Source organism: Teleopsis dalmanni, chromosome 1, assembly GCF_002237135.1.
Source record: "Teleopsis dalmanni isolate 2A chromosome 1, ASM223713v2, whole genome shotgun sequence".
NCBI lineage: Eukaryota > Metazoa > Arthropoda > Insecta > Diptera > Diopsidae > Teleopsis > Teleopsis dalmanni.
The window spans coordinates 85,035,296-85,062,251 of NC_051846.1; the positions used below are offsets into that span (position 1 = coordinate 85,035,296).

The 26,956-nt window shown below is 28.4% G+C and overlaps 2 protein-coding genes across 3 annotated transcripts; one reads left to right on the forward strand and one right to left on the reverse strand.

Moving 5' to 3' along the window:
• Nucleotides 1-752: 752 nt before the first annotated feature.
• On the reverse strand, nucleotides 753-25,021 carry LOC119668650 (phosphatidylinositol 4-phosphate 3-kinase C2 domain-containing subunit beta). 2 transcript variants are annotated; one of them, XM_038078229.1, is made up of 19 exons: nucleotides 24,574-25,021; nucleotides 21,790-22,890; nucleotides 21,668-21,723; nucleotides 15,334-15,477; nucleotides 14,773-15,264; nucleotides 14,621-14,709; nucleotides 13,319-13,562; nucleotides 12,859-13,251; nucleotides 12,231-12,798; nucleotides 11,517-12,159; nucleotides 11,208-11,453; nucleotides 10,864-11,149; nucleotides 10,648-10,798; nucleotides 10,139-10,531; nucleotides 9,878-10,078; nucleotides 3,468-3,664; nucleotides 3,307-3,398; nucleotides 1,401-1,550; nucleotides 753-1,348 (listed from the first exon to the last, which is right to left on the reverse strand). In XM_038078229.1, the coding sequence occupies exons 2-19, from the start codon at nucleotides 22,860-22,862 to the stop codon at nucleotides 1,169-1,171; spliced, it is 5,598 nt and encodes a 1,865-aa protein (XP_037934157.1). In that variant the 5' UTR covers nucleotides 22,863-22,890; nucleotides 24,574-25,021; the 3' UTR covers nucleotides 753-1,168. The 2 variants fall into 2 exon arrangements, with proteins under 2 accessions (XP_037934157.1, XP_037934158.1); XM_038078230.1 differs by lacking the exon at nucleotides 24,574-25,021 and adding an exon at nucleotides 23,604-23,743.
• LOC119668651 lies at nucleotides 3,697-9,801 on the forward strand. The gene is made up of 4 exons (XM_038078231.1): nucleotides 3,697-4,363; nucleotides 4,422-4,621; nucleotides 7,187-7,271; nucleotides 7,341-9,801. The coding sequence occupies exons 1-4, from the start codon at nucleotides 4,327-4,329 to the stop codon at nucleotides 9,722-9,724; spliced, it is 2,706 nt and encodes a 901-aa protein (XP_037934159.1). The 5' UTR covers nucleotides 3,697-4,326; the 3' UTR covers nucleotides 9,725-9,801.
• Nucleotides 25,022-26,956: the final 1,935 nt, after the last annotated feature.

Genomic DNA, 26,956 nt, shown 5'->3' on the forward strand with positions numbered 1-26,956 from the left:
TATATTTGTGTATTTAGAAAAATATGCGTTAATTACTATATATATATACTGCCAATATTTTTATATCTTTCATTATTAATAATTTTTATAAAAGTATTTAAAAATGAGTAATTAGTTTTAGAAACATTAACTTTGTTTTTTTTTTATTACAAATACATTTTAGAAAAAATATTTTAAAATAGTTTTATTTTATTTCATTTTAGTTAAGATTATTTTTATATATCATTAGAACAGCAACGATTATTCTTAGAATAAGTTCCCTGTTTTTTAATAATTAAATTATAATGCACATTCCCTTAGTGCTTCTCCAGTAAACCACGTTTAACATCAAAAGATGGAATAGAAATTTCTGTTTTCTTTATACATATATGTAAATGTATCTGTATATATGTTATTTAGAATTTTAAGTTAACAACACAATAAATTTTATTAATCAAAATTTATTTAAAATTTACTTTTACAAAAATATACATATTTTTTTTATTTATTAAATTATTTATTTTTAGTACACCCAAAATTGATTTTCGTTTATTCACAATTAGTAAGAATTATAATTTTTTTTAGTAATATTTATTGCATGAAAAATTATAAGCCACTCTTTTTCTAATAAAAAATAAATTGAATAAAAAGAACAAATCTTTTTAAACACATAAATTGAATCTATAATAATATTTTAAAACATTAAATTTTTATTTATAAATATAAAGAACAAAAAATAATACAAATATATAATATATATAAATAAGTGTGCATGCAATATCAATTGATAATAGATTTTAGATTTTAGATAATATTTGTGCAATAGAGTTCTGCAAAAGTACTGCCGTTACATATAAAGAGTTTTATTTTATAAAAGCACATTTATGCGTTATATAAAATATGTAAAAATATATTTAGTTTCGTTAGAATAGTTTGCTTTTAATTTAGTATTGATTTGGAATGAGTAATCACATGTTTAAGTATATTTAATTACAGAGAATCTTACGCGTTTAGTGTATATATGTGTGTGGTATATGATGATTGTTATATGCATTTTTCTGATTGCGATATGAGTATATGTGACATTAGTTTTCTAATTTCAGAGATGTGTGAATACTGCTATTGTTATCTAAGCTTAGCAATATATGTTAATTAAATTACACTTAAGCATTTATAGTTGTAAATCACATTAATTTCGAGGCATTGGACCCAAACGGAACCAATCGATCAACTCTTTATTCAGATCATATTTACTTAAGTCAATTTGAAAGCCACCCAACAGTTCGTTCTCCTGCAGAGTATCATGAGACCATACTGTTACGTGTAGTATACGATTTTTTATATAGGTCAGAGGCATACGATATTCCAACTAAAATAAAAATAATAAATATTTACAATAAATTTATATAGCAAGAACTTACAGTTTCCATAAAACTGGGAACACAAGTCTTTCGAACAACCTTTGTTTTTCGTTTGGTAGCCTTAGTAGGATCAGGTTTAAGGTAACACTTAACATAGGTATTTGGCTCCTGATTACCCTGTAACATAGGTAACCCTTTTGCATGATGAATCTATGAAGTGAATTAATATAAAATTTAGTTAAATTACTATTTTAAAAAATAAGTTTCTTTAAAAAAAACATTTATATTTTTATATTAAAATATTCTAATTTTTTTTATTTATACTACGGCGAGTGTCAAAGTAATTCAGAATAATTTTTAGCGAGTGGAAGAAATCGTTAATCGTAATGATTTACAAACTATGCAAATAACATACCACCTTAGCTTTCATTACCTTCTATTAAGTTTTTTAGAAAATATTTTTATTGTAACTGTCGCAGTGATTATACTAATTTGGCTTTAAGGAAAACCATGAAACCATTAAGTAGGTTAATCATATAACAATTTAAATCGGATGTATTGTATACTAAAGTATAAGTTCTAAAGTATTTTGAGTTTTAATCACACATTTTAAATATTAGCACACCTTAAATATGCCTCGACTGGCTTATTAAAAAAATCAAATACTTATTTCCATAAAATGTGGACCCTGCGCTAAAATTCTATCATCATCTTCAATCTAAAGCACAAATCACATATATATCTTCGGCCCCTTTTTATATGTTTTGTCTACCTTAAATATAATTAAAAGTAAACGCCTTATCACTACTAAATTTACTGAAAAAACAGCAGTACTATATTTTCTGGTATTAAGAGACACTAAAATTAAAATCTGAGTTTAATAAAGTTAATATATAATGCGTTGATAAGTTAGGAGCATATGTCCAGAAAAGTTGTGACAAGAAACTCTCGTCTAAAATTTTCAGAACGACGAGTAAGTAAGTCAGTAAGTATTTATTTGGTATTCTAAGTTTCAGGAGCGTGGACACTTAGATGAAACTTAACCACAAACGAATTAGAATTCAATTATGGGGCACAATGAAACATCGAAACTTGTGTATACAGTGCACAGATGTTGGTGCTTAGAGTATAGATAAACATCAAAAATTGAAAGGTTTATATGCGATAAATAAATATTAAACACCTGGCTATGCTATCACACAAGTATCGTCTGATCACTCCCTTGCCTTAAACGGTCAGAACGATCAGCTCTAAGTCAGTAAGTATTTTTTTGGTAAGCTAAGTTTTAGGAACCTTGACACTTACATAAAACTTAACCACAAGCCAATTAAACTTCTACTGGTAAATGCAATGAAACAATAAAAACAATCTATGCAATGCACAGGCGGCGGTGCACAGCTGAAGCTTAGATATATATTAGAAACTGAAAGGCTTATATGCGGTAAATATATATTCAACACCTGCCTATGCTATCACATAAGTAGCATCTGATCACTTCTTGCTGTACTAAATAGTGCTCTTTCATTACTGAGAAATATTTTTCGGAAACCGTTTGAGTATCAAATTGTAATGAAACTCTAATATCATTGAATATATGAACATTACTCATCGATAATAAATATATAGTACAATAGGTTAGGTTAGGTTATACCGGCGCTCTCAAGGGATCCACTAAGGCCTACAGGCCCATATCATATAATTAAAAACTCAAAACATGGAAACAATTCATGATGCAAATAACTAATTTATAATCATAATGTCTATATGAAAGTTAATTTAAATCGATTTATTTCTGTTGAGGCTATAATAACTGTTAAGAGGCTTTCATAATTCAACAGCAATGAATTTGTGGGCTAAAATATTTTCATATAATTTTTTTTACTATAATAAGCATTATGAGACAATAATATATTATTTATGTTAAACAACTACCATAAAAAAAAACATTTAATTTTCATATCCTTACCATAACAGTAAAAACATCACGTCGATATTGCAATGAGATTTTAAGTTGACAAATTTGATTGGGATCTTCGCGTGATGCTTGCTGCTTGACTTCTAAAAAGCAATTAAAAACGATATTGTTTAGTATTATATTTTTTCTTACATATATATGTACATTCATACCTCTCACTTTGGAAACTTCTAATTTAGCCTCTTGTTGGTCCCGCAATAAAGGATGGAAGAATGTATATACCAAATCTGAATGTGCAATTTCATCCGCTGAATTGAAGAGTGAAATCAGAAAACGTTGGATTTCAGGTAGACGTCGTTCAGCTACGGATTTGACGTTAGACCTACCAACGTGCATACCAGTAGGTAAGCTAACAACAACAAAAATTAAAAATAAATAAGTAAATAAGTAAATATGTTTAAAAATCATGAAAAAACCATATGTGCTTTGTTTTGATATGATGGTGGGCTATGACTAAGAGAGAGAGTCATGCAGGCTAATAATGCGGTACTAGCAGTTAAATATCTATGTTCTCAGTCACAATTTACTTTTTTCTCACATTATCTTTCAACCTCAATTGATAAGAAATATTGTCAAGTTCAGTCAGTTCGTTAAAACATACAAGAGTATTGGGAGAGGTGTGCCGATACAGTCAGTCAGTCAAATTCAGTGATAGGTGCTGATTTTTAATTTATAGAAATTATAAATAAAAAAATTGGCAAAATAAAAGAACAAAGCACAATTAATAAAACGGGGAAAAGTTATGAGTTGTAGACCAAGTCACTTGATTCGATAAAGGCAACTTTCGAATACTCAGTCAATGTTTAGCGACAAAGCAAACATATTTACACCAGCATTGAGGCATTTTAATTGATTTTTGCTTGCAACAAAATTTTGATAAAAATTTTAAAAACCAAATTGAAGAGACAATGTTTAAACAATAAAAATGTGTTTAATATTTGAATAAGTTCGAGAAAATTTTACCACGCAAACAAACAATTCGAATAAGTAATACTAATAGGAGAAGTTACTATGGCTTTGACGAGTAATACACCAAACGTAACACCAGGTAACATCGGAATAGATTGAAAGAATCAATTGAATATTTTTAATGATTTGTTTTTAAGATCACAACTTCTATGTGTCACTCGGTTCTGTAGGCGTGTTGCTGTGCATGATTGTTTCATTGTTAGGAATCAAAATTTGGTGGTTCAAACATCGCCTAACATTTGACCAAAATTCCACAAGGAACGGCGCCGCTGGCGGTGGCCCACCAAGTGTTGTATCACGACCACGAAGCTCGAGGGATAAGCGATTTTCCCAACAGGTGGGTTTATTTAGATTCGTCGAAGTAATGATTTTGCACAACTTCAGCAAAATTTATGAACATAAAAAGTTTGAAACAAATTTCAATCAAAGGCAATTATTGAAATTAAAATTAAAAGATAATTTTGTTAACAAATTTTCTGATAAGCGATAAAATAACACCACCATTATGATACAAAATGACGCATGTTCAACATATTTAGAGCAAGAAATGTTAAAACACAAAAAAAACGCAACTAACAAATGAATTTTAAGGAAAAAATTACCAGTTTATGTATTTATATCAAGAACACACTTTGTTTATAAACCAGAACCTCTTATACCGCTTGACATATATTCAGGATATAAAGGATGAAAGAAGTAATATACTTAAAACATTAACTTTTTTAATAGTGTATTAGAAAAACTCATATTGGACATGACTAATAACATCTCTACACGTTTGTTCTAATAAAAAAATATGAAACTCCAATAGACGTAAATAAAAACGCGAAACCTTTGCGAAGGTAGAAAAGAAATTATAAGTGATACCGGGATATCGTCTTTCTATAATACACGAATAGTAGAAACAGCTTAAATGCAGTAATCACACAATACTCTGTACTTCTTATTAGATACTTCTTAAACAAGATTACCAAGACACCACACAAGATTAACTTCATGGATATAGTCAAAATATATTTGTCTTTATGCTAAATATTGAGAAGTTAAATGTGATATTTTAATGTTTAGATTAACTATTGAATTCTTGTGCTCCAAACCATTCTTCAAGTTAACAGACGGAAAAAAACCATTCAAATAATACAAATATCTTGTATTCTTTTAAAAAATGTGTGAACTTAACACAAAGAAGAATTACTGAAAGCAGAGGATATGGGAGAATATATCAAAATAGTTCCAAATTTAAAAAGAAGCCCAAAAGATATCCAAAACACTAAAATCTATAATATAAAATTTTAGTTTTTAATACTTCACTTGAGCAACAAACACCTCAGAGGTCCTGGTAATATTGATATTGTGATATAAAATATATATACGTTGTTATAAAATTTAACTGAATTTAAAAAAAACTCTAAAAGTACTGGATCTAAAGATATGATAGTAGCAGCAATAGTAAATATCTAAGTAAAATATAAAGGAGGCTAAAAGAGTTTTTTTTTACAGTTCGCTAAGACTTTCAGTTTGGATGTTGAGAAATCAATCAATAAATAAAAATATCAGAAAACTGTAATCTGAATCACTTAATTAAAAAATATTGCTGAAAAATTCAAATCTATATAAAATGCGTTTAATGAAAATGTCTAACACTAGGCAAGACCTAATATACTTCATATTAAGAAAGCAGTAATTAGTGATCGGTACGTTCGATAACACCTAATACAACATTTTTTCTACACACAAACTGCTACAACAACAACAATATTAGTTAAGGTTCAAAGACCTGGGTTATAAAAGAAAAGAAGCTACATCATATATCTAGTAAGGCAGCTAATAGAAAGAATGAACTGTACCGACTTTTATTGGCTGAAAATATACTAAAGTAATTATTAAAAAAAATGCAGTTAAGTAGCTTAAATGAGCTGAAAAAGAACTAAAAATGGACTTAAAAAAACCAATCAAAGTCATTATCACAAGTCATGATGGAATGCGATTTGGATAAACAAACTGGAATATGAACACATAGACACTATAGATTTATAAATTTTATATTATTAGGAAACTAATGATAACGATAGGTGTAGACTGTGGATGTACATTCAGGAACTACTCATCTTTTCAGAACTACTCATCCTTTGCGCCACATTACACACAGTTAATAAACAGTGATCCTAAATGGCTTCCAGTAACAATAATAGCAACATGAATCCCATATGGATTACAACAGCAACAAAAACAATATGAATTATATTTATATAGATATTATTATAATTAAATATAACGAATGTTAAAGAATGTTATTTTCAGTAAATTATGACATATAAAAGTGGTACAAAAAAACCACCTGCAACCCCTAATGACTTATCTCTTATTGGGAAAGTGTTCGATGAAGAAAGAGATAAATAAAAGACCTATTCTAGTTTAAAAAAATAAAACCAATTAAGTATGAAGGATTGTCGGCGAAAAAGCTTAATAAATGGTTACTACCATTTAATACGAAAATATCAAAAATAAATATTAATAAACATAAAATACTGTCGAGAAAAGAGATTTCAACGGGATCTATCAAAATCTCATCCATACGTTTAAGGACACATTCGCTTTTAAAATTAAACTGAAGTAGAGGTTACTGTTAAAATGTGTGTGAAACAGAACAATTTCTTAATTATGTTAATTTCAATAATTTTTCAATTTTAAAAATTAAATTATAATTCTTTAGTTCTTTAATGACTCTCTTTTATAAAAATTACAATATAAGAGAATAAATATAATAATAATCTACCCATAATAATATTATAACCTTATGTTTACAATATAAGAGAATAAATGAATAATAGAATAAAAATCTAGCCATAATAATATTATAATCGTATATGAAAATAATTAAAAATTATTTTATTGTTTGTAGATTGATGAACCTGTTACAGTGCACGGAGTTTTTCGTAAAAGACAAGAAGATGAATTACTAATAGAACGACCCACACGACTGCCACGTAAGTTTATTTAATAAAATTTCTAAAATTATTTTATATGCGAAACTATTTTTGATTATTTGATTCCAGCGATTCGCGTACGAGAGCTATCACAAAGCACACCATCTCTGTTTGTGCCCCCCGCACCACGTAAATGCGAAGAAGACAAAACTTCACTTCATATTAACGACAAAAAGTTGCAGTATGAAGAACCAAAGATGCCATCCTTACCGACAACACCTATACCAGATATAGCAGTAATGAAGGAAGCTGATATACAGTTTCCAAACATGCTTCCAGCAAGCCGAGCAAGTGAAGAAAATTTTGAGAAGATCGTAGTTAATGAAATAAAATTAGAGGTACCCAAACCACCGCCACGTTTAACTAGACAAACATCAGACAATGATCGCAGCAATGGTCACAAATTTGTCAAAATGAAACCAGCACCAGAAAATGAAAGCAAACGACTAATGCATCGCAGACCAACTGGTTATCTACCGCCAGATGAAGACGAACTATTAGCTATGCAAAACAATATGAAAGCTTTTGGCGAAACCAATACAAGTAATGAACAATTTGGTGAACGTCGCCCCACTGGTTACATTAAATATGAAGAATTCGATGTTGAGGGTTTAGAAGCTTATCAAGAAAATTGGGATAATTCCGTTGTAAATCTAAGTCAGGAGGATTTTCAATTTGAAAACAACTTTACTGAACAAAAACCAATTTTTATTAAAAACGGAAGACTTACAGAGTTGCCTGATAGCATGGAAAACGACCAAGAAATCCAAATCACTGATCTAACTGATGGCAGTTTGAAAGGAAAAGAGAATGAGATAAATTACTTTGAAGTTACAAAGGAACAGTTGAGTGCTCCATTAAATATTCAAGATGAATTTTTGGAAAATCGCACTGAAAATGCAAAATTAAAATTCGAATTAAATTCTACTGAAATTAAAAAAGACAAATATAAAACGCCAAATTCTCCAAATATCACAGAAGTCGAAGAAGATTTTAGCAAGGATGCGAGTAGTTCAGTTTACAATGAAAACAATGACAACACATCGAGTGGGACTGTAGAATATTCAAGTACAGGAAATGTGAATAAGAAAGTATCCTTTGAAGTGGTTGACGATGAATCTGATGATGATGGTAAAGATACAATAAAAATACGTAGACCTACTGGATACGTAAGAAACCAAGAAATTTTATTAGAAAATGTTGATACTGCTAGTATTTCTAGTGATAATAGTGATGATAGAAAACGCGTGTTTATTGCAAAGCCAAATGAAAATATTAAAGTTCAGAAAGAATATGTTACCAGCTCAGTACTGAAAACCAGCGCACATAGTACAAATGAGAGTCACATGTGGTTGGAAATGGAAAAGGATATAGAAAACAGTGTTGCAAGCAATTTCGAGGAGGAGTTTATAAAAATACGTCAGTCGTACGAAGAGAACGAGGGTGACTTTTTAGAGATTCAAGAGGAAACTGTAACCACGCCACAAGGCTTTGGAAAAAGTATTGATGACGATTGGGAAAATTTTAAATATTTAGAAAACACGACTAATAAAATAGTTTATTCAGATTCTGAAAGAATTAATAAAACAACAATAAGCGTTAAAGATTCTAATGACCAACGTAATGTTAAATTTGATTTGCCAAACTATGATGAAAATGAAGAAATAGAAACATCTTTACGTACTCAGAGACGAGCTACTGGCTATATAACAAATATTGAGGAGTTATACCAAGAATTAGATTTAAATGACATCAAAAATTATGAACACGACACTAAAGTCAGATTCAATATTGATGATATGCATGAAGTTCAAGAAAACAGAACCAAAAACATTGGTATCAAAGAACGCAGGCCAACTGGCTTAGTCAAATACGATTTAAGCAATGAAAGTGATCTTAGTGATGACTGTGAAGGTGAGGAGCAAGTGAAAAATGTGGAGCCAATACGTAAAGCAAAACCACGTCAAAAGGTAACCTTTGATTTCAATACAGAGGAATACATCTTACCAGCATATTCACCACAAAGTGAATCTGAATTCGAACTACCACCAGAGCTGCCGAAACCAATGGAACGTATAACAAAAACTCGTTACACAGAAGAAACAACTAGAACAGCACCCATATCTCCACTACTTTTTAGCTCACAAATATCAATAGAAGACACTGAATCTTCAAATCTGAACGATAGTTGGTCAGCAATACGTAAGCATCGAAATTTAACAGAAGAATTTCAACACTTATCTTTTAATCGAGAACCTGTAGAGCCGCCAAAGCCAGCATTTCGCAATCCACTAGCACAAATGCAAAAAACCAACGAATCCAATCCACAGAAAGAAGCACTTTATGCTAAGCCACGTACAATGCGGGATATGAAAAAAGCAAAAATACAGCAAGAAGTGACACAATTAGAATTAAACGATGATAAATGTGCTACCAGCATGACTGAAGCTTGAGATACTTTTATTAAAGTCAGATTTTCAATGTTTTTTAGAAATAATTAAGCCTTCTTAGTTGCATTAAAAAATTAATAAAAATGTAATAAGCAATAAAATTAACTTAAAAATATTACTTAGAAAGCCGTGTATGTATTTTACTTCTTAACTTACCTGTGCAATTTTGCCAGTGGAAAGTGCAAGCATAATTTCTGATGGAATTCAGTAAACTCTTTATATGACCTGAATAAATGTGTAGGATCAGTTTGTCCATGACGTGTCACTCGTAGAATATACGTGTAATATTTTTCCATATCGTAGTGTTTTTGGCATCGTACAACCATAACACTTTTTAACCGACCATCCTGTTGAATTCTAAAATAATTTCAATATTATATAAAAATAATAGCAAATTTTGATTATCATTCAACTCACGTATATTTTCTAGGCACAAACGATAACAGTTCACCACTGCCTTCATCATTTGTAAATCTCATCTGAGCCAAGTTATGCAAAAAGAAATTGAATTGCGTAAACCAACTTTTGAGTGAAAATTGTATCATTTTTGCAAAGGATGCGGCTGCTTCGGGATTGGATTGCGATGGCAGCAATGCACGGCGCACATATGTAACAGCATCAGCAGTTACTCCAGGTATACCAGCAGTTGCCATTAAAGCTAGCATATGCAATAAAAGATCACCATGCTTCCGTATGATATTAAAGGCGCGGCAACATAAGTCGACAAAGTAATGAAAATCTGTTGATGGCTTATCACCACCATTAATAACATAAGCCATATCAGATGTGAGCACAAATGGTGTACGATCTCTGCAAAACATAATGTACTCAGTAAAAGAATATAATTTTAAACAATAAAGTTAACATATATACAATATATGTGGAATATGACTATTATATTATTGAAATACGATTATTTTTCATACCTTTTAAAATTGCCAAACATCTGAGCATCTCCTAAAAACTTTCCAAAATCTATATGAAACAGATGACCTGAAGTTTTCAACATAATATTATCATTGTGACGATCGCAAATGCCAAGTATATATGTAGCAACGCTATAACCAGCGCAGGAAACTAAAGGGATTTGAATTATTTGATTAAAATAATGCATATTGATTAAAAATATTTTCGTTACAAACCAGTAAAGTTTTTAACTGCTCGCTGATATTCCAATTGACTTGGGTTTTGTTTCGCTAACCATTCTGCGATTGGGCGGTCTTTAAATGAACCCGTTAACCCATATTCGACCTGTATTTTCCTTAAAGTTTCCGCCTCAGAGACCATTTCAATCATACCTTTCTTATATCCTGTTGGTACGCAGTTAAAAGTCACAATTTTTAAATCTAAACCTTCAGCTAACCACATCTTATTCATAACACGAATAAGTTGAATAGTTAACATATCCTGTTGCAAATCATCTCCAGACTATAATAACAAATAATATTATTAAATTAAATTCTGAACTACAACATTTTGAATTTACTTTGAATATAGCTGGTAAGATTTCTGTATCGGGACCGACATAAGAAATTTTCAGTGGCAGAGTGTTCGAGTTAAAATAGCTGCAACTACGCACATTTACGCCAGTAACTTCTAGCTCTGGACCAAGTGGTAATGACGTCGGTTTATCGATTAAGTCCTGGTGAACTATATCCATTCCTAAGCAAAGCGTTTTCTGACGTACTGACTCTTTAGCTTCTTTAACATTTTCCGCCACTTTTGCCAAAGTCTAAAATATTTAAAATGCAAGTTTAGAAAATATTTCGATCTATGACTTTGTAAATATATATACCTTGCACATCATGTTTTGTCTCAAAAATCTCGACAATAGTTTTTCTCCACAAATAGCTAACAAAGCGCGCAGCATCATTTTATTACGCCGATAGTAGCGCGCTTGTGTAATGAGGGAATCATCAAGTTCATTCGCCACCGAGGAAGCATCAATTGAGTTTTGCGGGTCATCGCCTGGCAAACTATGCACGAGCAGCCAGTACATATGATGAGCAATACGCGGTGACTCTAAACACTTGCACAGCAAGAATCGACACATAGAAGATGCTTCATAAGTGTCATGTTTCAGTGCTTGCAGTAGTTGTGGTAAGTAGTCCACAAGCTGATCGTTCGGCAAATACGAAATCCATTCTACAGCCTTTTCACGTACTTTAGCATCTGGATAACGTGGTAATAGTAATTCTAAGGCTTGAAGTGGAGCTAGTGGTATCCAAGAATTAAGCAATGAATGTAAATCCATAAGACTAGCATAGTCCCAACTGTGCGCGGCATGTAATACTTTTGGCAACGCATTTGGGAACTTTTGTAGGTAAAACCTTTTTTCCCAAAACACCTCACGTTTCTCAGTTGCTCCGGGGTATCCTTGTTCTGCTGTATCTAAAAGTTCTTGTTGTAAATTCGTATCCAACGAATTAAAGTCATACCTTCAAAAGAATTCATTATATATATTTATGTATTATTATATTTATATTATTAGATAAAATAAGTTTTATACCGAGGAGCCGTTGGTGGATCTTCCAGGGGTTTTGGAAATTGTATTCGTCCTCCGTATGGTGGTACTTCTATACTTAATACTGGGCAAATATCGGGCAAGGGATGACAACCACGTGCTGGCGCTGGACCTAAAAATTTATCAGTTGTTGCAGGCCACACGGACAATAAGTAGGAACCGCATATCATTTCACTTTTGTGATCAAAAAGTTGTATTGCACACCAACCAAGCTCAGTCGTAATTTGCCGTCTTTCACCATTTGCGTCATTATTTTGTTCGTTTTCAGTAGTTTGTGTGCCATACAGAACGAATATAAGTCGAGATTCTCGTGGCAGAGTGCATATTGGATTCTTTTCAAAAGTGATCCAGGATGAAAAATTTAATCGCGGAAACAGACCTCCGGTAGTATTGTTTGTACATTTTGTTACTACTGGGTCTGAAATAAAGCGCGTGCCATAATTGATTTGTACACCGAGAGAGTAGTCATCATATTTCCAGTTGGGTGGTGGACGATGTAAACAATTTATGCTAACAACAATTGGTTTTATAACACAAGATATAGGTATAGGAGCTGTAAATATATATTTCTTTAAATATATTTAAAAATTATATAATATTGTTAAAAACCTACTTATAGAGTAATCAATAGATTTCACTGAAAAACCAACACGGAACACATTTGAATACAATTCTATGAGTTCTTGCACAGCATCACGTAATTGGTTACATTTAAGTTTGACCTGTTCGAGTGTGGAACGTGGTCGCAATGATACTTCGGCATAATCTCCATAATCGCTCACAACTTCAGGATTTGTCTGTGATGCGGAGGCATATTTTACTTGATTGGTATCACATATATGTTTCAGTTCTGATACACAAGTAGCTATTTCTATCGTATCAATTGACCCTAATAGTGCACAAATGGCTTTAACGCCTTGTACAACACCCGAACAGGATAGTATGGTACGTGAATTAACATCACCCGCAGCTGATTCTAATTTATCTATTTCAGTTTCGAGAGTTTCTAAAAAAATTGTGTTTTTTCATTATTTGTTATATACTTATAAAAAAAGCAATATATCGGTAAGTACCTATAAGTATCATCATATCATCGTAACATATGGTAGAAGCCATTTCATTTGGCAAAATATCTTCTGGACGTATATCTGAATCTCGTAAGTCATCACGTTGTGTTCGAGCAATAACCTGCATATTCTCTTCGGTTTTTAGACAAAGTCCTAAATGGACATCTCTTTCTAGTTTCAAACTATCGTGTACACATTCCAGTTGGCTTAACTTGGAAGATGGCGAAAGCCATTCAGATACACCTATTGGCTAAATTATAATTAAATTAGTTTGCTTTGAATTTTTTAGGTTAATTTATATAAATTTACTTTTTAAAGTAAAGTTATTTAAAAACCACAAATTTTTTATTATTAGAATTTATTATTATAATTAGAAGACAATTTATACATATTCCACTGCTATTGTTTTTATGACATTTATGATAATCTGTATATAGGGTACAACCATGTTTAGTAGGGATCCACAATATAAAAAGAATGTTTCTGGTAGTTCCTGTAGTACTGTAAAAACTGTAGGTTTATAAAATCTTAATAGAAACAGTATATTATAATAATTAATTTAATTTTGCAGGTTTTGCAAGGAAATAGGGGAACTAGCAGCTTTGCCTTTGTCCTGTATATCATATAAAGTTAAGTACAACCTAAGAAATAAAGTTTATTTTATTTTTTACTAAACATTTCACATTTTTTTGTTTTTGTTTAAAATTTAATTTTCAAAATGATTAACCCTCATATTTTCAGTTTCTTTTTATCAATGTATGGTTGCCACATTTTATTGTTCTGAATTAGCACTCTACCAGTACAAGACAATTATATATTAATTATTCTGTTCTGACGCAATTATCTTGCAAATGCTTGTGGGCTTTGTATGATAATTACTACACATTTACAGAGATAATTACGAAAATGCCATAGTGTAAACGTGCTGCAGATAAGAGAATACTACAATGCTGTTATTATACTGATGATTTCATTATAACAAATATAAACATTAGATTCGGCAATAATTAATAGCGTTTGTATGTAAAATTACCTTTAATACGTTTACTATTTCTAATATATACTTGGAAGGGTTTTTTTAGCCCTTATCAATTTTATAAACGCACAACTTATTTTTATTAGAGCTTATGGTTATCAAGCAGGTGGGTAAATTACAATAATACTTTATATTATTTGTTGCATTTTTCGAGGAAAATAAGTACTGATCTTCAACTTAAGACTTGAGAAACATCTATTTATGAATGTATGAATGAATGTATATTTGAATATATAGAATTATATATAGAAAATACAGTGCATTAAATTTACCTTTACAACATAATCGTTAACAGTGCCTTTTATTTGACCCTCCAAAGAACAAAAAGCTTGACCAATAACTAATTCCACAGCAGTATTAACTAAAATTATTTAAATAGACAGAATTTTATTTTAGAAAATAAAATAGTATATCAATAACATACTATCACATGTGAAAACAACTGGTACACCGTAACCTTTCACTTGCCCCTTGGAACTACTGGCTGCATCAGCATCTGGATGCAAAATATTTATATTGGGATGTACAACTATTTTGATGCTAGTTTCCAAAGGATAATGATAATTAAATTCTGATGCAATTATATGTCCCACGTTGGTAACCTCATCATCGTATAAATAACGTGAACGTAACTCCTTCACCATAAAATAAAATTCTAGCAATTCTGGATCAACTGTACGTTGATCGGTTACCATTTCGTATAGACGCGTACAGGTTTTTCGTCTATCCAATACAATGCTAGGAGGCACTGAAGATATGATACCTTCTTTTGTATAGTATTCACTTTGACTATGTATATTACCACTACTGTTACGCGGCGGTAGTGGTGGTGGCGGTGAACGGGAACCAGAAGGTTTCTCATCTAGTTGATATGAAGAATTTGTTCTATATTCTTGTCGCCAACCTATAGATGATACTAAATAAAAAAAAAATATATTTAAAAATTATTATTTAATCAAGAAAAAAATTAAGAGTATGTGCTTACCATTTGAACTCATAGCAGATTTATCCAACTTGTTGACAGCCTCATAAACAGGATCTGAATACTGTGTACCACCAGCACTGTATAAGTAATCAAATGGATCATATTCTGAATAGTAGGACGTACAATCCGACGCATTATCGTTGCCTGCAAGAGGTGAAAGTATGGTTTTCATGTTTAACAATGACGATTACGATTTTAATTGTAATAAAAAACTTTGAAGGACTAAATATAAATTTGTTGGATAAATCAAAATACGCCTACGCGTCGCACAGAACTAACAACAGAATATTGGGATTTAAACAAATTAAATCATAGTACACATTAATATTTTTTTATTTATTTAATATTTTAATTTATGTCTGCTGTATTCGAACATGCTTAGCTAGACGTTTATTTCAGCAATGCTCAGTTTTGTTTTTTCTAATGAAAAAATGGTTTTAAAATAAAACAAAAACTTTAAGAAAATATTAGCGGACAATAAATTTTAATTTTTCTCAATTTTAAACTGAGCCAGATTAAGAGAATGAAAAAGTTCTCGCAGAAGTAAATGTACATTTGTATTTTTAGCATTTTTGACAATTGTTAAAATTGGCTAAATTATAAATAAAACCGCCACTCGGAGCATAAACTAAATAAATTTTATTAAATATGCCGAAATAGTAACAAACAGAACTGGCCCACTGGCAAAAGTCAAAATGTTATAGTAACAAAATATTTTAATATAAAAAAATATTAAACAAAATATAAATAATGTCTTAGCGGTAAATATTTAATAAAAATTTAAAATTTTTCTATTTACAAAATATTAATATTTCAACAACTGTTTATATAACATATATACATATACAGTGCATAACTTTCAGTTATATAAGCATTTATGCGAAATATATTAAAAATACATCAGTAAATTGTTTAAAGCAAAAATGTGGCAGGAATTGTTTATAAACAAATTTATTAACAAAAATGTTTAAAATTCTTTACAAATTTAAATATTAATTTTAAATACATAAAATAAAAGTGCCAATTAAGTTTAGTAATTTTCCATTAAAAAATATTTTAAAAATATATTAAAAAATCAATTGTTCAAAGCAGAAATATACCAGGAGTTTTTTATAAACAAATTTATTAATAACAATTTTAAAATATTTTTATGAATTTAAAAATATATTTTTAAATACTTATAATAAAAGTACCAACTGAGTTTAACAATTTGTCTAATAAAAAAAAAATTAAAAATGCAACAATTGTTTGAAACAAAAATAAAGCAGAAATTATTTATAAACAAATTATAAAATTAAAAATTTTAATTTTAATAAAATTTTAATAAAATTTTAAGTTTAAATTTTGAAATTTTAATATTTATTTTCAAATACATATAATAAAAGTGCCATTGAGTTCAATAATTTATCAAATAAAAAAATATAGTAAAAATCTATTAAAAATAAATCAATCTACTGTTGAAAGCAAAAATATGGCGAGAATTGTTTATAAACAAATTAATTAATAAAAATCTTTAAATTTTTTTATGAAAATTATAAATTCAAAAATAAATAATACAAATAATAAAAATGCCAATCGATTTAATAATTTTTCTATTAAAAAAATATATCAAAAATAAATCAATAAATTATTCAAAGCAAAAATATGGTAGGTATTGCTTATAAACAAATTTATTAATAAAAATGTTTCATTTTATTTATAAATTTTATAGACCAATTAAAAATTAAATCCAATTTAAATTTTAAAATTTTAATATTTATTTTTAAATATATATAATAAAAGTACCATTGAATTCAATAATTTATCAAATAAAAAAATATAGTAAAAGTCTATTAAAAATATATTAAAAATAAATCAATCTATTGTTCAAAGCAAATTTATTGCTTATAAACAAATTTATTAATAAAAATATTTAAATTTTTTTATTAATTTTATAAATTTAAAAATAAATAATACAAATGATAAAAATGTCAATTGATTTAATAATTTATCTATTAAAAAAAATATATTAAACATATGCTAAAAATAAATCAATCAATTGTTCAAAGCAAAAATATAGCGGGAATTGGTTATAAACAAATTTGTTAATAAAAAAGTTTAAATTTTTTTATAAATTTTATAGACCAATTAAAAATGAAATAATACAAATAATGCCAATTGATTTTAATAATATGTATAATAAAAAAAAATAATAATAAAAATGTTTACATGCAGCTAAGAGCTAAAAAGCAAAATGTATGGCAAAAACGGCAACAAAATATATTCTTTCAATTTGGAATATTAAAAAATAAAATCAAAAACCTACCCATTCCTCAAACATCCAAGACAGTAAAAACATCTTTTTAGTTTTTAGTTAAAACGTTTTTAGTAAAAGAAAAACTCAAAATTATATTTCGAATACTTTATTGGTAAATTGAATATTTAGTTTACATTTAAAAAATACATTTGTTATCGCCTATATTTGAATACATTAAGTTGTCTTGAAAAGAAAAACATATATATACGATAATTAATCTTAATACAATTGAAAAATAAATAAAATAAAAATACATCAAATATGTATACTCAAATTTAATCACAATAACTTAAATCAAATTTATTTTATAATTGCATTTTTTAAACATTTTTGCCAGTTTTAATTTTTAACTCTGAACTGCATCATAACCCAATTAAACACCCAAAGACACAGAGATAGGTTTTATATCTTAAAATTAGATCTATTTATTTATTTATATGTGTTATACAAGTACTGTGTTGAAAGTGCAAACGGTTCCACGAAATTAATTGCCATTACAGAAAAACAACATCTCAAAAAGTGTATTAGTAGAAGTTACAATATTAAAGTTCTTTTGCTATAGAATTAAGTATTCTTTATTAATTTGACATTTTACTGTAGTAATGTAGAACATTTGAAATAAGTGTTGTTTATTTTTTCCAAGCTGGAAAGTAAAAATTATTAAAAAGAAGTGATTGAAATTAAACATTTGCACAAAGCACACAAAATGCTAATTAAACAAAACTAAAAAGAAATAATGCATTTAAATGAGATGAATTTAATGAACAATAGATAATGGATGATAGTAGATAATTAATCGTGTTTTTTTATAATTAACATGAATCTCTTTAAAAGTCTCTTTAGTTTATGTTTTAGTGCTGTAAATTGTACGAGCACTAACTAAGATGCTTTAACAGTTCATCTATACTCGAAATCGAACTCGAACATTTATGTTTAACATTTTAAATGCTCAAAGATATTCGAACTGCTGATCTGCTGTATTTTACTTTAGATCTAAAGCACATTGGCGACACAAAATACTTGGTGCGGCCTCTCCGCTTCTTTAGCGATAAACTAGTACAAGCAATGGTGCCGCTGGTTATTAAACACTGCTCAATCTGATCTAATGTATCACACAACCAGCCAAGTGACTCCAACCGCTTTTGGCCGCTAGTATGCACTGATCTTTTTTATAATTGTTATACAACAGCAAATATTCGAACACTAAATGATCGAAAATTTTTAACAAGCTCGCTGTTTTCGAACTTAATATTCGAGTATAAACAACAGCTTTAAATATATTTTAAATTCTGTTTGGTTTAGAAAATTTTCAAAGTGCGGTTTATTTTAAAATTACTAAAAGAAACATAACTAAACTTCCTAAACAATTTTAAAATGATTAAAGTATAACAGAAATAAAAAATATTAATAAAATAAAATCAGTAATTATAATAAATTAAATCGAATAGAATTAAATTGAACTGAGTTAAAACAGTTTTAAATATGATTAAAAAATATTTAATATTAAATATTTTGATTTTCATTTAATGATTTTTTTATATTATTATTTTATTTTATCTTAAATATTAAAATATTTAAAAAAACTTTTCAATTATTGAAATTTTAAATAATAGTAATAAATTGAGACATATCTCACCTTAAAAAAAAAACTATTTTTTTATTAAATTCATCTGTTTTGAAGTTTTAAACACAAATAAAAATTGTTTTATTTGGTATATTGCTACATAAGCAGGTTTATAGCAAGTTTCAAGTTTTACTTCCAATTTCATTTATATTTATACAATTTATAATGTAATGTCGTTGAGGCCCTATGCTCCTCCTAGGAGTTAAAGGATTTAATATATAACCATGCCAAAGCAAAATACCTCGTATATTTTTTTACACAGCGTCTATTGAACTTGTCAACAAATTGAAATAAATAAAATTTTTATATATTAGATATAAATAACTCATCGTCTACACTGGCTGGTCTTTTGCAAGCATTTTATGTTCGAATGCAAATTTTCGAATTTCGTGTGCGAAAAAATGTGTATTTCTTTAACAAAAAGTGTATCCAAAAATCTTGGCTAAATGTAGCTAATGTAGCTGCTAAGTAATTTTAATTGAAATTTCCTATAAATTTGCTAGTCTTATGTTGAGGTTTTTCCGATTTACTTTTTCTTAGCTGAGGAGTTTCTACAGAGTCCCTCCCTTCTCTTTAATTAATTTATGTATTCCTTACAAGATTCGCTGATTATTCGATGACTGATCTAAGTTCTGTATACCGCCCCGTGACTGCTCTGAGATTAGATAGTGCTTAAATAGGGCAGCCTGTCAGTTTTCGTGTAGGGCTCTGTCCCTGAAGCTTAGTGTAACTGGGCAAATATGAATGTAAATATGAATTTCTACCATTTATATCATTAGTTAATGATGATCAAAATATCATCAGTATTATTAGATAATGTAGTGCTCATTATCATTGAATAAAAATCACTTTAATGTAATATTTTATTAATAAATAATACAAAATATTAAAATCGGACATTTCAACTTAATGTTATTTTATTGTATATGGTGAATTATGCCAAACCTCAATAATCTTAATATTTATTAAGTATATAAATTAAAAATAATCTTATGACGCTAAAGTTATTTGTAGACTTTTATACATATTAGTGACGATTAACACTTAATGAAAGAATAAATGGAAAAAACACTTTAGTTATAATCGCATTAGTATCTTGGATGAATCTAACTTCTTCATATTATTAAAGCAGGACGATTGATTTCCTATTCATAGAATTAGGCATTAAATATATTTTTTATTACAATTTATGATTGATTATCAAAAATCATTGACTCACTCACTTGGACCATATTAGTAAAGTTAATTTTTTTAATTCTATAAATCAAAATATAAATCCTACTCCTGTGATACTTCTACATTACAGTGTTAATTTTTAAATTTAATTAAATTTTAATTTTATAAAAATTTTATAAGATTTTCTTTAGAAATCTTAACACTAATGGCACATTTATTTGCTAATTATTAATTTTATTTTAATCTATTATTTTACTGTGTGAAAAATATTGTGAACTGAGCTAAAAGCACAGGGACAATAATGCTAAAAAATTTGCAACACAACGTTGTTGTCTTCTGAGCCATAAAAGTTTGTTTATATCGTACATTTATTTAAGTATAAAGCATTAAATATCAAATGCATTACAATTGAATTTTTGCAACATAATTATTTATTTAGAATGTAATTATGTGCGTTAAGGGAACATATTAACAAAAAAAAAATTTATTGAGAAATAAGGAGTATGTCTGCTTTTATTGCTTTAGTATTTAGGTTAAGGTTTTTCTTATTCATTGTGTAAATTAACTTAAAATGAATTTATTGGTATCAATACATAAAATGTATGCAGGATATAATAATATAAATAAGTGCAAATTTGATATTCTTACTTATTGCAAAAAGTCTTTCTCACTAATGTACCACATATACATAGTTGACATTTCTTAATTTCCATAATGCGATGTTTTTCAACACCCAAATATCTAACACCAATTGGAAGTATTTTTAAGTTTTGATATGGAATAAATAGAATTTAATTTAATTTTATTCTGAATTCCTAAAAGACAAAATACAAAAAAAAATAAAAACAAATAGTTTTATATTTTATATCAATATTAGTTTAATATTTCCTAAAGTTTACTGCACACCTTAAAGACTTTGATACCTCGATACTATTATATATGTAAACTTATAATAATTTCGAAGAAATATGAAAAATGAAAGAAAATATATGAAATATATGAAATTTCTTTATTAAATCATATTTACTCTAAAGAGTTTTGGATGAAAATTTATTTAAAACAAGCTTTAAATGTACGAATATTAAAGAGACATTAAAAACGATTAAGAATATTTCACAATCGATTGTAAAAGTACAACACATAGAAACCAATATAAAAATTAACATTTTTAAAGAAATTAGATTAAATCTACGATTTATATAAAATATTATGCATAATTGTTAAATGCGAGGTCTTACCTTCATTCTCTTCGTTTAGCAATGGGTCGAATGCCTCAAGCACACTCACGCGAGAACTGTATAGAAAAGAGTTTATTTATGAATTAAACTGTTTAAATACTTTAATCAAAAGCAAAACGTACTCATCTTCATGACTTAAATCAATCAGATCATCAGCAGTGCGCGGTTTTCTTGCCGGTGGCGTTTGATTGCGTTGCGTATTTAAATTTTCGACGGTTCCATTTGGGGCGCTCACACTTGAGGCGGAATGTGACTTTGAAATTTTTGGGATGTTCAGATTTGATGCATTCGATACATTTAAATTGTTGACTTGATTAAGATTATTTGAAGGTTGCATGGGTGCAATATAATTAGTAGATCCTGCTGAACCTGATAAAGTGTTGTACTGATATCCTTGTTGGGCTTGTAAATATGCCGTAGACATTGCGCCTTGCGTCATACTTTGTTGTTGAAAATTTGCTGATGAATGATAAAATCCTTGCGGTGGAATGAAGCCTATATGATGAGGATACGCAGTCGTTTGTGGATGTGGCATATTGTAAAGTTTCTGCAGTTCTTCATTTGTAAGTGGAACTTTAGTTTGCTGTGTCGGTGGAGTGAACGGCACTAACTGCATACCACCGGGACCAGGCACGTACTGTTGAGGTCTATATATCACAGCTGGTGTCACAGTACGATAACTTGGGTAAATTGGTGCAGCTGCCGTGGGTCCCAATGGTACAAGCGCTGTTTGACTGTTTGAAGTTTGTATTTTTTGTAGATCCTCTATTAGTTTTTCAAATGTAGCATTTTCAGGCTTCTTTGAAGTTGGACTTGCAAAGGAAATTAAGTCACTTTCTGGCAGCGATGATGATGGTGTTTTGGAACGTTCTTTTGCTGTAGTTGTATTACCAGCTAATATATTAGCATTACTCACTTCTGAATGACGTCTCTGAGATTGTAATACTGATGCACCAAGAGGTGGTGGTGTCATAGAATTGTTTCTGCTCATGTGACGGTTACGTAGTTGGGTATAATAAGTGCTTGCATCTGATTGAGTCGACTGCGATCTCTCATAGTATGTATTAGCTGCTGTGCCATATTTTTTTGAACGTCTATAATCGTCAAGAGCTTGTTGTTCTAGACTTAGAGCAGTTGCTTTCGCTAAGTCATCCTGAAATTGTTTCTCATAATCGATTTCTGCTTGATTTGTCATATTCTCTATATAAACAGTTTATTAAAATCTGGAAAAAAAATAATTCTGTTATTTAATGTTTTTTGAACAATATAAGCAAGAATGAAAACTTTTTATGGATTATCGTCTGAAAATACAATTGCATATTTAGTCATATTTTGTTAAGGTGGGCATCGATGTGCTTTCGTACATTATCAAGAATGATAATTAACATTTTATCTTTTGTATTTTCTATTGATAACACGACAAAATTTGTTCGAAATACGATAACAGAACTCAAAATATAAAAAAAAAATCACACATATTAAATTGTAATACAGACATTGCTATAGATTGGTAAAATCATTACTATTGAATATAATTACCGTAAAATTTATTTCAAAATATACATGAAGTATTTACATTATACTAGGTATCACTCAAACAATTTTTAAACCAATTTTTTATATACGTATATATTATACATGCTTTCAAATCTGATATACATGCATGATCTGAATTTTGAATCTGAAGAACTAATCAACAATAAATTAGCAAAGAAGTTACAAGTGTATTTTAGCAATAAAGTTAAATCTTTTAGTTGCTGTGGATCACTTTTTCCTTCGGAATAAAACATATACATCTGTTCTGTAATAAAAATTTGACAAAGGAAAAGAATATGGAAAGGAGTTATTACTCCTAGTAAAACATACATATATGTTCTGTAATCAAAATTTGACAAAAAATTACAATATGGAAAGGAGTGATATAAATTTAGCATACCATTTAATGGTTCCAATTCTATTCAAACTCATAAAACATATATAAATATATGATATAAGTTTAGCATTCCATTATATTGTTCCAATCCTATTTAAAGTCCATAAAATATGTTTATTTTATGCTCCGCTAATATGTTTCGTGAGATAATTAAAAATATTTATTATTTCAATATAATACATTTGACAAAAGTATATTAATATTATTATTATAAAAACTAATAAATAAATAATATTAAATTCAGTTGATTATAAAGTCACAGGTATGTATGTATATAGTACGAAAGGTGAAAGCGGTGCTACAATTTCGGTAATTAGATTCTTAACATAATTTAATTAAATTTTAATTTTCATTTCAAGTAAAAGTTTATGTCATTTCTGCAGTTTCTAGGCGGGTAATATTTTAGTTCAATACTTTTATTGATTATTTTACTAGAAACTTGATTGTTATGCAAAACTTATATTATTTAAGCGATGTCAAAAAGAATAGTCCGATTACCTGTTGCACATAATCGAAATTCTTTGTGTGTTTTTAAATTATTTAAAACGAATAGTTGAAATCATCACCCATTAAACGAAATGTATTTTTATTATGTCAGAAGGTTAAAAAGGCCCCTAAACTCTGTAAATCTATTATTTTCCTCCATGTAAGATAAGAAACATATTTGTACGCATGTGTGTGTGTGTGTGTTGGATATATTAGTAGCGGCAATTGTTTATGTAGGACAATAAACGATAAGAATTTTTGAAATATTTCGCATTTAAAAAACTTTCAATTGTTTTAAACATAAATTATTAAAATTTTTAGACTAGCGGTTGGGAGGGGCCCAATGGAAAGGGTGCAGTAATTAAATAATGAAAAAAAATTGCACCTTAAAAAATATTAATAAGACAAAGCATTAAATTTTCTTTTTGATTTGAGAACAACTTTAATTAATTCTTAATGTGTTTTTTATATACTTTATTATACTCACTGTTTTTTTTTTTTGTTCTGAAGAATGACTTAATTAGGATTTATTGCTGCTATAATATTTGAAGGGATATGTATTGCAAATGAAGAACTTAGTTGAAACTATTTATTTTTTAAATGCACATTGTGATAATTAAAGTGTGCTATAAGATGTATCCATTTTGATATTATCCAAAAGCACTTTTCCCAATTTTTTGTGAAGTGAAATTAATTTTTATGTTGTTTGCCTTTCTTCTTAATTAGTTTTCATTTTTGTTTTTGCAATTTAATTAAACATGTGTGAGAACAGGGTTGATCAAACGATATGAGTTACGCGATATAACGCCATACGTATATCGTAAACGTGGTTACATATTAAAACACATATTATTTCAAATTAACGATATTTTAATGATGCAGCTGTTTGTAGAATATATATTTTACGATATTGATTATTAGAAATATATTAAAGTAACAGGCGAAACGACAAATTTTAAAATTATAATTCTATAAATAAATAAAAACTCGTAGGCAACCAGAATAATATACTACTATTCACAAATTAAAATTTAGTTATAATTTAATATTTCAAAAGTATTTGAAAATTATTTTGACATTTCTTTATTAGCAAACTTCAAATAGCAAACATTACATAGATAAAGAAAGCTGTTTACACAGATATGATTCAATTTCAGATAAATATTTTTTAGTTTCAAAATATTAAATATTTTTTAAATAAAAATAATAATTAAAAATTGAAACATTTCCTATATAATGTTGGTGTAGTTTTTATTGTATATAAAGTAATGAATGTTTTTAATTGTACAAAATATATATTTTTCAAGGATACACAACCTGAAAGAATTTCTATTGTTTTAGATTTTAAAAACAACAATTGTTTACTAATAAATTTAGTAATTGAAGAGCAGTAGTTAGCATTTTTATCTTATATATTTTAACAAATGTATTTATTTATTTATTTGAATTTATTAGTAAATGAAATACTTATATGATTTTAACGGATGACTGGAATTTTGGAATATATTTCCAGTGCATATTCATAATAGATTGATTTTTAAATTTGGCTACACTAAAATTTAAGACGGAAACATTTTTGCGAGTATAACCTAACCTGAAGATTTTAAGGTTTAAGATTGTTGTTGCTTCACATGTTTTCTTTCGGAAGTATACACGTAGTATTTTTCTGCTACTGAGAAAGAAATGCTACACATTTGCCGAATTCTTCTCTAAATTTTATATAAAATGTTTAGTTGTGCACAGTTACCATAACAGTGAAATTTTTAATTAAAAAACTTAAAATATGGTATTTATTGCACATATAGAACATAAAGTTGGTATCCGTTTTTTAATTAATCAGTTTTAATTCTTAATTAACATATGAAACATATGATTTCCTTTATTTGGAGCAGTATGAACACTTTCGAAATTAACTTAATTCCATTTTTACGAAATTAAGTAAATTTGGTCATCTGACCATAGCATTATACCATAACATCATTGTTTACACAAATTGTTTCCGTTTTTCTGTTATAGTAACAAATCAATTCTTCATTTATTGTGTTTGCCTCTTTTCATTGATAAAATTTAAATAATTTTTACTGATTCACTTAAAGGTACACAAATTTTGACATAATTATAGAAAATATATAACACTCGAGATTGTACCATTTCGGATATTTTGCCTGAACAGCAAGATTACGCTGTAATTGACAGCTGTTTTATATGATTTGACAGATAAACTGTGATTTGATTCGATATATGGTATGCATTTGTGAAGAATATAAATGTTTACTAACACAACTAAAAAAATGTCAGATTACTCCAAAAGTGTTCGATTGGACAACAAAATTTAACAGATCAAGAGTTAATCTAGATTAAATGCAGTTTTAACAAACGAAAACGCCATAAAATTCAAGTGAACTTTGTAAAGTACGAAATGACAAATTGGTCTTACGAACTCATTTATCTTATACTACATTTCCACTACGCACTTAGTAAACCATATAGTAAAATTGAGGTTTTGGTCGTTTACATTATGGAAAAGAGCTTTTATGTGTCAAGAAGTTACTTAAGAAATGAGAAAGAGCTTTTATGTGTCAAAAAGTTCTAGTTTCAGAGCTTTTGTTTGTTTACATTTTAATTGTAAGCAGATGACATTAAATTTTGTATTGTTAGAATGTTAGTTTTGAATTTTGAGTGTTTGTTTATGGTTTGTTTCATGTGTCAAATCTTTCAAATTCCGATAATTTCCAATGTTGCATTCGTCATTTTTGGTATAATTTTGGTCGAATTTTGCTTACTATATGCTATAGTAAGTAAAAAAGCACAGAAGCTATTTGTATGGTAAATGAAATTTACTCAGTACGATAAGCTTGCTAAGTACGTAG

Excerpts from the sequence above, each read along its gene's own strand:
- LOC119668651 (XM_038078231.1), top strand. The coding sequence starts at position 4,327 with ATGGCTTTGACGAGTAATACACCAAACGTAACACCAG. Across the intron at positions 4,622-7,186 it reads ATAAGCGATTTTCCCAACAG|ATTGATGAACCTGTTACAGT; the intron begins GTGGGTTTATTT and ends TATTGTTTGTAG. Across the intron at positions 7,272-7,340 it reads ACGACCCACACGACTGCCAC|CGATTCGCGTACGAGAGCTA; the intron begins GTAAGTTTATTT and ends ATTTGATTCCAG.
- LOC119668650 (XM_038078229.1), bottom strand. The coding sequence starts at position 22,862 with ATGACAAATCAAGCAGAAATCGATTATGAGAAACAATTTCAGGATGAC. Across the intron at positions 10,532-10,647 it reads ATGTTTGGCAATTTTAAAAG|AGATCGTACACCATTTGTGC; the intron begins GTATGAAAAATA and ends TATGTTTTGCAG. Across the intron at positions 3,399-3,467 it reads AGAAGTTTCCAAAGTGAGAG|AAGTCAAGCAGCAAGCATCA; the intron begins GTATGAATGTAC and ends ATTGCTTTTTAG.